Below are 13,053 nucleotides of genomic sequence, written 5' to 3' on the forward strand. Positions count from 1 at the left end.
GGCATTTCTCAGCCCACTCAATCCCCCAGTGAGGATTCCCACCGGCAGTAGAAATCGCCTTCGCTTTGCACTGAATTCCCCCATTTTCACCACACCAAACACTGCCCTGTCCCAAACTGTGATGCAGAGCGCGCTGAACTTGCCTGGTCCTCCCGCCCTACGTACCTCCTGTGCCCCCACCAATCTTTTCCTTATACAAAATACTTTCACTGCCTGCTTTTGGGGAGGTTTTCTCCCACACCACTGCTTTTTTCCTGCGTCTCTGGAGATGACACAGCAGGGAGCTGCACGCTGTAAGAGTCCGTACCTGAATCCCTCTGAGCGACGACACACCCATGTAGAGAAAGACACCGTAAAGCACAGGCATGGGTATAAACTGGGAAATTAAAAAAAAGAATGCAATAATTTATTTTTTTAATTGCATTTCCAGTATTACTGCTCTCTTCTAGAGGCACTGCCTAAAATTGCCTAAAGCTTTCCAGTTTCCACAGGGTTAGAGATGTTTCAGCTCTCAACACGTAGAGGTTTTGTGTGTGTGAGTGAGTGAGTGAATGCTCTGCTTTAGGCAGAGCATTTAGTTACGTTTCATTAGAATAATCCTGTTTTCCTGAAAGGTTGGAGGAAAATAGGTCATTTCACCCATGAAACTGTACGCCACGTTCTGTGACGGCTGAAGAACATTTCTACACATTTTTGTGGCAACACGCAAAAGCGAAGTGCCTCCTTTTAGCCTAGAGCTGCGGTGACTTTGTGGGAGGAACACACAAGGAAGCCCACGGGGATGATTTTGGTGTGTTTAGCTACTGGGAACGGCTGTTGGGAGGCATTTGGGGGAGCAAATTGCATCCCATAAGGTGCTGCCTGCTTGAAAGAGAGCAGTGTACTGGTCTGAATCCGCTTCGTCGTAACGCATAAACACAGGTGGGCCTGAGAGACACCTGGGAATTAAAGCAGTTGTCCTGCTCGCTTGCCTCGAGGACACCAAACTGGGGTGTGAAGGGCTGGAAAGCGTAACTGAGGCTGGTTCCCACCGTGGGCCAAGCCTCAAGGTTTGGGATCGCCTCCTCCTCTGCTCCACACCTACTCAGGCCTGGAGGGAGGGGATGGTTTTTGTCAAACCTCCAAAAAGCTCACGCTTGTTGGGCGTTTTGCATTTTCCTCTTACCTTTAACACCGAAGTGAAGAAGACAGAGCAGCCCATGAGCACAAAGATCATCAAGCCGGTGACTCTCTGCTCTCGTATCCCCAGAAACTTGGGTTGTTCTCCTGGAGCTGAGCAGCCAGACTCCACTTTGAGGCTATTGACGTGGGTGATGGACAGGACAGTCGCAGCCACAAACCAGGGCAGCCCCATCACGGAGCACACCCCGAGCATCACGGCCACCATGAAAAGGTCCAGGTGATACCCGCATCCTTTCTGTGGGCAGCAAAACAAGGAACAGAGCATCCCACAGCACAAGAGCGAGGACAACGTCGCGACTCAGACTCAAACCCTACTTGGGCGCAAGTCACCCTCTTGAAAATTTAAGAGAAGAATTGGCAAAAATAAGGATGGATATGGTCTTTGCGCAAGCACCTTTCGTGAAAATCTGGCAGGGGTTCAGACCAAGTGGATTTGGGAGGTTTGTGCAATAGCTACTTCTCAAACAAACAAAAAGACTATTTTCATTCATAAAGAAATTTCTACTGCTTGCAAGCAAGATGTGACCCCGAGTTATCCCTGGCAGTGCGTCAAAACAGTTCGTTCCCCCAGCTCCTGCTGGCGTTTTGAAACACAAATACGCTTCTATAGTGCTCGAAAATTAATTTGCTCCTCCAAAAGATTGCTCATCTGAACTGCCCTCGTTTGCTCCCTGTGACATCACTAATCCAGCAGAGCATCCTGCCACACAGCCTGACATTGTCCCAAACCAACGCCTTCACAAAGCACTTGGCATAGGAGCTTCTCCCTACACCTGCAGCCCAGAGTGGGGTGGGGATGGGGTCAGCTCTCGCAGCCCCTTACCTTCAGCTTGTGCTCCTTCCTGTTGACAATGACAGACGTGATCTGCTGGTCCATGAATATCAAGATGGTGCAGAGCAGAGCTGGGATGGGCGCGGCCAACACCGTCCACCAAGGGTTGGGCCCTATGGGGTTGACCAACCACCCGCGGTCGTCTCTGGTAGGCTGCAACAAAGCCAAAACACACATCAGGATCAACTCCCAGCCCAGCCACTTCGCTGGCTTTGATTTTCCTCTCCATCGCTGTGCCGCCTCATCTCCTGGCCCTGCCTTCGTGTCACCCTCTCCTACGGGGTTCAGCAGTGCCAGCGTCCTCGTCGCAAGCACCTATAGATACTTCTGTAGGTATCAAGTTTTGGGGCTGGCGTCTTCTTTCCAGAAGGAAACGATGCATTCGGAGGTGGAAGAGGAGATAGTAACACCACCAGCATCCCCAGACTCAGCCCTGTCCTGTCCCAGCATCACCTTGTGGCATCCCCAAGGGCTGAAAGTGGCTCCACACCAAAACACCCCATTACCTTGAACATGTGGGGGACGTGGAGCTTCGGCGACGGGATCCCAACCAGGAAGTCAATGAGCACCATGACGACGATGGTGAGGAAGACACCAAAGTCACTTACTGCGGACCGTACCTGGGGCAAGAAAGCAGAGCTGAAAGGGACAGCACAAACGGGGCCATACCGTGAGATGGAAAAGTTAAAGACGTCAACAGCATTAAGGCTGGTTAACAAATTCCCACCACTCTGAGAAGATGCAGCCAAATCCCTCGGTTAGATACTGTTGCTGTGTTTGTACCTGCGAGATCTGGTGTCAGGCAACAAAAAAAGTTTAATTAGGTGGAAAAGGGTGGTTTAAATTCAAACCTTAAAAAAAAGCCAATAAATATTAAAAAATAAGGAAACAGATGTCTGCCACTACAGCTGCACTCACAGCTACAATGGGAATAAAGCACTGAGGCATCATTTGCTCCTCAAAAGGAAGAAACAGTGTCCTTTGTGACTTTTTCTATGGCAGTTCCTCATTTGAATCAACTTTCCATTTGAGCATATAAGGCACAGAAGGTGAAAAAAAAACACAAACAAAAAAACAACAAACAACCAACTTTGGAAGACCTGATTTCCCACTGCCTGGGCAAAAAACCGCTCCGGGGCAGGTCGCGAGGCAGGTGGGAAACACTACGATCGTTTTGCACTCCTGGAAATGAGTGAGGGACATCCAAGTTTGGCCTTCAAGGTCAACATTTCCCAGTTTGACCAAGCGGTGGCAAACACTGCTTAGTGCTCCGGGAAAGCCATTTTGGGAAATGAGTGTGGAGACTGCTGCTGGCCACCGTCTTCTACCTACTCTGGTCGGGAAGTAGCGGCTGGTTTTAAACTTCTTCAATAAGCCCGACAGGACAAAGGTGGAGAAGAAGAGGATGCAGCACCAGAAGAGGACATCGGGCGTGTAGGGGCCATCGTGTCCACAGGCAGGTCCACGAAACTCTCCATGCAAATACTGACATTCCTGGGGAAACAGAGCATCAGGACACAAAGGTAGTGCACATGCGTCAAGGAAACCTCGGATAACTAGGGGGTTTGGAGGATCTTGCTCCAAGATCTGTGACCTCGGGACTGCTGCAGCTAGCGGAGATTTATATTTAACGATCAACAGCAGCTGAATAAGTGACACATGGAACTACACAGACAGCGGAGAGAGGAGATGTGATGGGACACTGTACCACAGACCTATGGCACATCCTCTGCTTGAACAGCAGGTAACCGTGGCTGAAGAAGACACCAGAGGGGAAGGAAACACTGGGAACTCTTGGGGAGAGTGAAAGAGGGAACGGGGAAGGAGGGCTAAGACAACAGTGACAGGAAAGGAGAAGAGACAAATTGTCCCTTCCCAGGGGCAGGCTCACAGGACACAGCCAAGGGGGGTGAAGATGTCCATAAGAGCGTCCCACCCTGTGCCTGAGCTCTGCTTCCAGCAACAACGGCCCAAGGGGCTGCTCAGACATGCAAGTTTATGCACGTACCTTCAGACAGCGCTGAGTAAGAAAGCAAGGCCTGGAGTTACTAGGAACCAATTAAGGAAGCTAATTACAGCCTTCAAGCATGAACTTAAGTCCTCCAACTTCTCCAGTAACCAAAGCACCCACTGAACCTTGCTCCCAGACAGAACCACTGTCCTGAGGATAACAGTTATTGCCCACCATGTCGGGGATGAGGTGGAGAGGTGGACTCTCCTTCCCAGGCCCAAGGAGGTTAAACACACTGAAGTAATGACTTTTCAGAGCAGCACTGGCACAAGTTGAAGCCCACCATCACCTGAAGGGCTCTGAGCTTTGCACCAGGCCAGTGCCCCTGGACCCCGCGGCCGCGGCACAAGGAAGCAGTGACTCGGGGCACTTACAGTCACCGTGAGGTTCTCCCAGGTGATGCCAGACACATTGATCTTGTTGCTCTCCCAGAACTGCAGGGTTTCGTTGCTGGGATGGGTCGGTGCCTCACACTTACAGCTGGGAGGAGAGAAGCCAAGACAGGGGTGAGGGGAAGGCGATGGAGGTGCAGCCCTGAGCTCCTGCCAAGGGGCAGCGGCACTTTAGGAGGAAGAAACCCACTAGGAGATGGTGAGGAAGTCCAGCTTGCTGTGCGTGTGCACAGGGTAGGTCTCTCGCAGGTGACTCAGCTTCTCCAGAGCCTCGTAGATGAAGATGATGCAGATGAGGGAGGCGAAGGCTTCTTCGGTGAAGCGGGTGATGTAGCACACCAAAGAGCTAGCATCAGTGGCCACCAGCACTATGCAGAAGAAGGCGGTCCACAGACCAATGCATGCCCGGAGAGAGAGATAAGAGAGCGCGTAGTCCCTGGGAAAGCAAAAGAAAACGCAGGGTGGAGAGGGCAGCAAGAGGCTCCGAGCCGTGCCTTCCTTCGGGGAAAGTCGGCAGCAATTCAGGAGCGTGTCAAGGCTGCGGATGGTGAATGCAGTTTCCGGTCCTACGACAGACAGCCTCGGGGCTGCGGCGCAGGGTGTGGGCCCGCAGGAGGAGAGGCCAATTATTTAATTATCCTTATTTAACAATGACCTTGTGTTAATGCCTCGGAGGCTAATTGAGGTCAGGTCCCTGTTGTGGAAGGTGGTGTTCTCCCACATCACCCCGATGCCCTAACAGCGAAACCGGCTGGGTTTGCACCCAGTTACCTGCTGCCAGCAAGTTGGGGCTTCATAATAAATTTAATTGCAATAAGGGGGTTAATCTCCCATCACAGTTGCCACAACAAAAAGACTGTCATGGAAAATATCCATTTCGCGTGAAAAGCTCCTGCTTTCTCAAAAATCATCAAAACATTGGACCAGAAAACTCTTTGGATATGTGGGTAAAATATATTTCCACTTCCAGCAAAAATCATGCAAAAAAGTGCCCGAGTTTGTACTGAGAGGAAAGCAAATCTTCCCTCATTCCCAAACCAGAGTCATTTGTCTCATCTTCCCTTTGCAGCCAAGCTCGGGCATCCACATCCTTGTGGTTTCTCCTCCTCCTGCTCTTTCACTTTAACCCTAAAAACCCCGAACCACCCATCCATCCTTCAGAGACCAAGGGCTCCTGCACCGTCACATACTAAAGCAGCAGCGCGTGATGTCTGTGACACAGAAGACAACTTCAATCTACCAACTACCACTAAGAAAAACATCTTTTCTCCATCCCTGCCTTCTTCCAAAGGCGCTCGCAGCACCTGGCCGCAGCAGCCAGCCTTACTTGCAGAATTTGTAGAGGATCTTCTCGAACACGAGGACGGGGCCGGTGCTGCCGAGGATGGTGAGAGGTTGGCCAGCAAAGAGGGAATACACCACGCCGGTCATGGATGCGCCCAGCAGCGACTCCATGGCACTCTGTCCGGGGAAGAGAGGCAGCAGCGAGTAATTAAATCATTAGGGGGAAAAAAACAAGTGCAAATTCACTGCAGCAAGGACTTTTGCATGAGTTTTGTCCTCCCCCGTGCCACCCAACAGAGAGAGGTGCTCACTATGTGGCCGTTGGTCGCCTCCCCCAGCAGTCCCCCGAAGGTGATGATGGGGGACATGCAGGCACAGTAGAGGAAGAGGAAGGACGCCAGACACTGCAGGCTCAGACCATCCCGAAAGTCACTCCAGAACCAGGGGGCTTTTCGCTTCACATCCCGGATCAAACCTCCAAAGAGCCTGGAGGAAGGAAAAAAAAAAACCAAACCATTTTCGTGGAAGACAGCGTTAAGTTTTCTTGGCTGAGGAAGGACAATCACAAGCACAGAGTAACTTCCATTGCTAAAAAGAAGTCTCCTTCTCCCATTTTAGCCCCAGTAGAAACTGAGGCATATGAAAAAACCCTCCAACAAAAAGAAAAGGAGACCAAACCTGAGAGCCCGTCCCCTCTTATTGCAACAGTCCCTCACTTTGAGAAGCAGCAGAGCTCTACCTGGAGGTACTTACACATCTGCTTCCACCCCAAAGCAAGAAAACCTGTGTGCAACCATGCTGCGGCTCAGCCCAGCTGCCCAAATCTCCCACCCGCCCAGCCCAGGGGACCAAGCTGGGAACCTGGAGCCCCTTCACTGACCCAGTTAACCCCAAAACTCTGCTAGAAGGGAGGTGTGCGCTCAGATTTTAGGGGCAAACAGAAAAACACCCCACCAAACTATTTCAGTTCACACCTTCCTGTCCGCTCCAGTTCAGGACCGCTGTGCTTCTCCGGCTTGCTGTGAGAAGCGCTGTCATCGAGAGCTTCTGGCACCTTCCTTTTTTCCTGTTAAAATGGAAATAAGATAAAGATATGTCTTTGCAGCCACTGGCTTGTTTTGCTTTTTGGGCTGGGTACGTGACCTATGAATTTGGGCCCCTGAGCAGCACCCCCAGCCGTGCTGCCCTCCTGCCCATCCCCCTCGTGCCTCCTTCTGCCGCAGCACCCACCTGCGAAGGGACGTTTTTCGGGGGCTCAATTCGTATGGAGGGATCCCACTCTCCTGGCGGCAAAACCATGACCTGATCCAGAAACTCATCGATGCCAGCCACCAGGTCAGCCTGGTTCTTGGCTTTATAGGCAACGTCGTGGAAAACCTGCCGTAGGAGACAACCCGGTGAGAGCATGACCCATCTCGGATGTCCTAACCAGTGCAATAAGCTCTTGGCTAAATGCAAGGTCATTTCCCCCAAATCGCCTGTTGGAAGTGGCAGGAAATATTCCCCCCAAAGCAAAAATCTGTGCATCACAGTATTTGTAACCATCTCCACCAGGCTCCCGTCCCCCATGGCACACCACAGCCTTCTGCTTCAAGAGAAGTTTCACTGGCCCTGGCAATGCCACCACTGGGGACAGCGTGCTGGGGACCCTGGGGAGAAGGATGAGGCGCGGGCTGCAGCCCAGGTGGGATTTTAGCCTCCTGCAGGCAGCTAAGAGAGACAACAAACCCTCTTCCTCACTACTACAGAGACAGGGAGAGGTGAAGAAAGCCCAAAAAAATGACCCGGAGATATCTCTTATCTTGTCACACCTCATCTGTCATGATAGTAGCCATGGACCTGCCGATCTCGTGGTACTGATGGGCTTTTCCTCCTGGTCCAAGCAAAACAAACAGGAACCTAGGCAAGAAAACCAAAATGAGAGAGAAGAACATGGCCTCACTCAAAGGGCGCCCAAGGAAATCCCTGGGAGCTCCCACCCCAGAGGGTGGCTCCAGGGGGGACATGTAGGCTCACCGACTCCGGTGATGAATTTGAAACGCATCAAAACCAAATGCAAATTTGAGTTTGGGGCCAACTTTCATTAAAATTGGCCAATGGGTTTAAAAGCTCCAGCAGGGAAGGGAGGAATGAAAGCACGGAGATGTGGGTGGGAGAAACGTGCTTGCTCCCACTGGCTGTGTTCTCGAGACACCCAACTGATACGTGCAATTTGGTGTTTTGTTGTGGTGGGTTTTTTTTAAATAAAAACTTTGCGCTTCTCATTCAGACCTCGTTGGGATGGGAACTTCCGTCATGCCCGAGAGGAGGACAGCCGGGGTCAGGCGGACAAATGCCACGATGGGCTGGCGAAGGAAATCCAGCTCTCCTACGAGCACGTTGCACGCTTCAGCCCCGGTGGGAATTTTCTTCATGAAGCGCAGCTCCGCCTGGGCACGACAAGGGATTTTCAGGCCATTACCCCAAAAGCAAAGCCCACAGCACTCTGCAGAACACTCTGCAGCCAAGTTTGCAAGAGCAAATCTGGCCTAAAAGCATAAGAAAGCTACGAGTGTCTCACCTTGCTTAGATCCATCGCATGGCTGTCACGGTTCACCCCATTTTTAGCTTCTGCAGTGGTGGGAGATGGATGAGGAATGAGTGTTTGGGTTGGGAGGAGAAAGAAAGACACTGAGAAAGACAGGCAAGGAGCAATCGGGACACTTCTCCTTTGCCGGGAGAAGTCTAATGGGGCCAAAGCCCTGCAGAAACCTTCACCTGGTGCCAAAGCCTGGCAGAAACCCTCACCGGGTACCAAACCCTGCAGGAACCCTCACCTGGCTTGTCGAGGGGAAGGACGTCTAACTGCTTCTTGCTCATGTCAGCAAATGAGCAGACGATGGGGAGAAGGTTGTTTCTTTTCTTCTCGTTCTGATGGTGATGCTTCTTCAAAAGCACTTCTCGAACTTTCGCCCGCATGCGCTCATCAAACCCCGCGGACTGCTCTTGCTGGCCCAGGATCATATCTGGAGATGGCAACGGGAAACGAAGCCGTCAGAGCAGAAAGTCCCCAAGCCCCGACCCCTCAAGCCCCCGGCGAAGGCTGCGCCACGCAGGATACCCTAACGCGGGCTCAGCCTTGCTTAGCAAGACGTTTTAACGCAGTTCAGCCTTTGCAGCGAAAGGAAGAATTCTCTTTTGCTAAAAGCCATCATCAAAGTGCTTATTCATCACTCCGCTCAGATAATTATTCCCAATCCTAGATAATGACATTTTTTTGCCCAATCTGGCGTTTCTAGACAGACTCTCTAGACTCGACACATTTCAACAAATTATAAGCAATCTCTAGCACAGACTTTCCCAGAGTTTCCTTTGCCCATCGACTGCAATTTGCCAAACACAGGGAGAAACGTGCTAAGAACGGCTCCGATTTCTCCAGCTCTTGCAAGGGCTGAATGGAGACCTGCCAGTCAAAGATAATTTCTCCAAAGCCGCTTTTTCAATTAACTTCAATTATCTTCCCCACAGAAATATGCTGCTTGGTCACCTGCCATATAAACTCTGCCTTTAAAGCTCTTAAATCCTGGATGTTAAGGCAATAGGAAAAAAACAAAACAAAGAACGGGAGGAAACAGCTTGTAGTAAGTAGCTTATTTAAGGAGGTTCAGCTCTTACGCAGACTCCATGTTTCTGAGAGCAGCCTGCCAAGCCCTGACACTCCTTTCTGGCCAGAGAATATTCTCTAATCGCCTCTCTGACCCCACAAATTGCTTTCAAAAGGCTCCCATACTGGGAGAAAAAGCTGATGTGACTGTTGTACACCCAGTCTACATCCAAAAAGCAACCCACGATTTAAAAACACCGCGCGACTTCTGGAAAAGGATGTGCCATTGGGGCAGGGTTTGATACGGGAGTGAAGGGCACCGCGGCAAATTGAGCTCAGCCGTTCCCGGCGGGACACAGCGTGCTCAGTACCTGCGATCTCTTCGATGCTGTTGGCACAAACGTCCAGCAGCACCATCCCGTTGCTGATGCAGCTCCGCAGCTCAAAGAGGCTGTGCAAGGACAGCGTGGCCACGTAGGGCTTGCTCCAGCGCTCGCCACCATCTTCCACGTCCTCCTCAAACTTCAGCCACCTGCGGACATTGGGCACGATCAGCCCCGTTGCAAGAAAACAGCCTCAGCTCTGCAACCCCTTCGGTGCAGCTACGGGGCGGCAAGAGGAGAAGGCTCCGCGCATCGGCACCTGCAGCTGCAAAAGCTTCGCGTTCCAGAGAGCGGAAGGCAGAGCCCACGGCCGCCACTGCAGCCGGCGGCAGGGATTTACCTTGCCGTTTCCTTCCACTCGGCATCTTCACCCGCCTTCAGGAAGATCTCATCCAGCTCGGTGAACAAGTGGTGGGGAACATGCTGCTCGTCCTCCTCGGTGCTGAGGATGAACTGCACCCGCTGGGATGGGGTGTCTGGGGGCAGAAGATAAATCCCGTTACCACACCTGCATTCGACCCGTCACGCTCACACGCAAAGTGGCCATCGATCGGCACCAGTTCAGCCCTAAATATTGGGCTAGCCCCTCTCCCCCGGGTCTGGCCAGGCTTGCACAGAGCCACGGAGAAGGAGAAGCATCTGTTCCACCTCTGCATAAGGACGGGCCACTTTCCTTCCCCACGTTTCCATTTTTAAAGGCAGGATCCCTCTACGGAAGACCAGCCTCAATCCATTATGCCTTCAACTGCCTCCCAAATAATGCCACTTGCCCTCAGAAGAACAGCAAACCACACAAATCAGCCACACAGACCTGCTTGCAGAGGACCCCGGCACCCACGCAGCCCCGAGAAGGCTCGTGAACACTGCGGCGGGACTTACAGTGGTAGCCCTGCTCCATTGGGGCACAGTCCTTCTCCCGTTCCTTCTTCCGATGCTTCTGGCGGTGGGGTCGGTGGTGCCGGTGGCTTTGCCTCACCAGCGGCATCCGCACGCCCACGGACAGGGTGCGGTGGCCTGCAAAAAAAGCAGTGTTCGCATCACTCTCGATATTGCGGAGATGGTTGACGCCGCTGCCACGATTAAACCAGCGCATCCATCCCAGGAGAAAACACCAACTTCTCTTCATTTTAGTTTCACTGCATCCCTGAATGTCAGAGACATCCTTTTTTCCAAGCCTGTTTTACTCTAACTTTGCAACAACAGAGCAACAACAAGCGATGGCTCCGGGTCACCTAAAAGTGCCCTGAAAATATCAACCCTTGTCTAAAATTCCAGCTTTGGCTGGACAACACTCAGACCTGCTCATTAAGCAGCGACAGAAGGTAATTATTTTTAAAATCTTTGTATGGCACAAGGCAACAAGAGGAGATCCAATCAGTCCTGTGATAATGAAGTCTGGAACAAAAAAAAAAAGAAAATCACAGCCCTGTGTCTGCAGCCATCAAATTATTCTCCTGACCTCTCCAAGCCAAGAGCAGCCTCTGAGAAAACAAGCTGGGAACTACCAAGCTCTGTGGCCAACGCTCACACCGCAGATGCCATGGGGGCTTTTTCCCCTCTGTCTAAAAGCCATAATATTAAAACAATGTGAAAATAACTGTGCTTGTTTATTTAGAAGCACGCCATGTTTCGCTGCAGGTGATGCATACGCTGAGCACAGGACGCGGCAGGGACTTAGCGCGACGGAAAAACGCGTGGGGCTGGTGGCACCTCTCCCGACTCACCTTCCAGCTCCTCCTTCTCATAGTGAATAGTGACAGCGGTGCTCGTTCTTCCCTGGTCAATCACCGCCTCCTCGTCGTGTCTCTGTTTAGTGAGGAGAAGAAGATACAAGTTGGGACCAGGTGAGGAGAGCTCCCTTACGTCCTCCCAGTCATCACCCATCCCTGCGGCCACGTGAGCCCAAGAGCATCACACCTCTGCGTGTCTCCTCCTCCAGGCACAGCCCTAAAAACACGGACTTGGAGGTTTTTATTCCCATACCCAAATAAAACCACCTGTAATGTCACCTGTATTGTATATACCGTGAGTCTGGAAGGATTTACTAAAAGGGGAGACAGTTGAGTGTTTCAAACCAAAACCAAACCTCCTGCTTCGTTCTTGTGGTTCCTTTCGAAAAATTAAAATTAAAAAAGGGATTTCCAAACTGGGGGTGGAGTGGGGTGGGGGAACCCAACTCCACACTTTTGAGCACAGCCAGTTTCATTCTCCAAAAGTGATACCTGCAGAACTCACTAGATGGCACTTGGCCACAAGACATGGCCACCATCAACCTCCAAAGGCCCTCAAGAATCTGCAAGGGTGAAGCTTCGACTTCAGCCCAACCAGGCTCGGGCTTCTCTTGCTGCAAGCCTGCTTTCCACACAAAACTGCGTTTTTCTCCTCAAAAGAAAAGCCAAAGACTAACAGCTAATGCCCTCCTTGGCTGAAATACCACTGCCAGCGCTGCACAAAGAGCATCTGTGCCTTAAAAGCTGAAGGAGAATTACAGGCGTTCTCTTCTCCCCTTGCCCCTGGGCTGGGGAAGGGCATCACCGGGATCACCACGCTCAAAGAAATAAAAACCCAACCACGTCTCACACTCGAGTCGCAACTGCAACTTTGAAAGGGCCTCCAGGAAACCCTTCTCTTTAGAGAAGAGCAAAACACCAGAAATCTGCTTTTTATCCCCCAAATCCCTGCTTCGACTGAATGGCATCATCTGCTGCCGCGCAGCAGCGACACTCGGGAAGCTCACACCTCCCGCTCACCAGTTAATTTAATGAGCAAAAGGAACAAACGTTCCCATCTGGGAATGAGTTTTTTCTGGCCCCCGAGTACTAATTTCAAAGCCGACTTGCTGCGACCTCCCCGCCACCTCCCGGCACTCGCCCGCGTCACCCGGCAGCCGGATTATGACGCGCCTGTGGCTTTCCCGTCCTCTCTCCCATGCCGATCTCCACCACCCTCCGTCCCTTCTTAGCAATGCGTCTACTCCCCTCCAGATTTACCGGAAAAAAAAATCAAAAACCCAAACCCCATCCTCAGAAAAGGCACGGGACAAAAGGGGCTTAATCAAATCGCTTTAAATGGCAATTTTAGTAAAATCATTACTTAAGTAAAACACCAATTTGAATTAAATCACAATTTAAGTAAAATCGCCACCGAAATAAAACCCCAATTTGAATTAAATCACTGTTTAAATTAAATCGCAACTTAGATACAATCACAATTGAAATAAAATCGCAATTTAAATACAATAGCGAGCTTGAGTGTGTTACAGGGGTGTCAGAGTGGGAATAAACGGAGCGATTTGGGCATCACAGCTCCCCAAATCCCCCCCGAGCAACATGGGGAAAGTCTGCTTCTCTCTCAGAAACCATTTTGGCTCCGTGCTCCCACCCACG

At 51.3% G+C, this 13,053-nt stretch overlaps 1 protein-coding gene across 1 annotated transcript in view; it reads right to left on the reverse strand.

Annotated features, from left to right (window-relative positions):
- The window catches only part of LOC309685373 (electroneutral sodium bicarbonate exchanger 1-like), a gene marked incomplete at both ends in the record, with an annotated part of 59,489 nt that overhangs the window by 2,476 nt on the left and 43,960 nt on the right, over positions 1 to 13,053 (reverse strand). Inside the window, 19 exons of the mRNA XM_082501145.1 lie at positions 308 to 376; positions 1,166 to 1,417; positions 2,006 to 2,167; positions 2,521 to 2,634; positions 3,347 to 3,508; positions 4,400 to 4,505; positions 4,608 to 4,853; positions 5,745 to 5,878; positions 6,013 to 6,187; positions 6,676 to 6,767; positions 6,932 to 7,078; positions 7,513 to 7,600; positions 7,973 to 8,130; positions 8,262 to 8,371; positions 8,518 to 8,706; positions 9,656 to 9,816; positions 10,008 to 10,143; positions 10,547 to 10,681; positions 11,392 to 11,473. Coding sequence (XP_082357271.1) covers positions 308 to 376; positions 1,166 to 1,417; positions 2,006 to 2,167; positions 2,521 to 2,634; positions 3,347 to 3,508; positions 4,400 to 4,505; positions 4,608 to 4,853; positions 5,745 to 5,878; positions 6,013 to 6,187; positions 6,676 to 6,767; positions 6,932 to 7,078; positions 7,513 to 7,600; positions 7,973 to 8,130; positions 8,262 to 8,371; positions 8,518 to 8,706; positions 9,656 to 9,816; positions 10,008 to 10,143; positions 10,547 to 10,681; positions 11,392 to 11,473 — 2,718 coding nt within the window. The remainder of the gene's footprint in view (positions 1 to 307; positions 377 to 1,165; positions 1,418 to 2,005; positions 2,168 to 2,520; positions 2,635 to 3,346; positions 3,509 to 4,399; positions 4,506 to 4,607; positions 4,854 to 5,744; positions 5,879 to 6,012; positions 6,188 to 6,675; positions 6,768 to 6,931; positions 7,079 to 7,512; positions 7,601 to 7,972; positions 8,131 to 8,261; positions 8,372 to 8,517; positions 8,707 to 9,655; positions 9,817 to 10,007; positions 10,144 to 10,546; positions 10,682 to 11,391; positions 11,474 to 13,053) is intronic.

The sequence above is a fragment of the Vanellus vanellus genome, assembly GCF_965231255.1.
Source record: "Vanellus vanellus genome assembly, contig: HAP1_SCAFFOLD_29, whole genome shotgun sequence".
Taxonomy (NCBI): Eukaryota; Metazoa; Chordata; class Aves; order Charadriiformes; family Charadriidae; genus Vanellus; species Vanellus vanellus.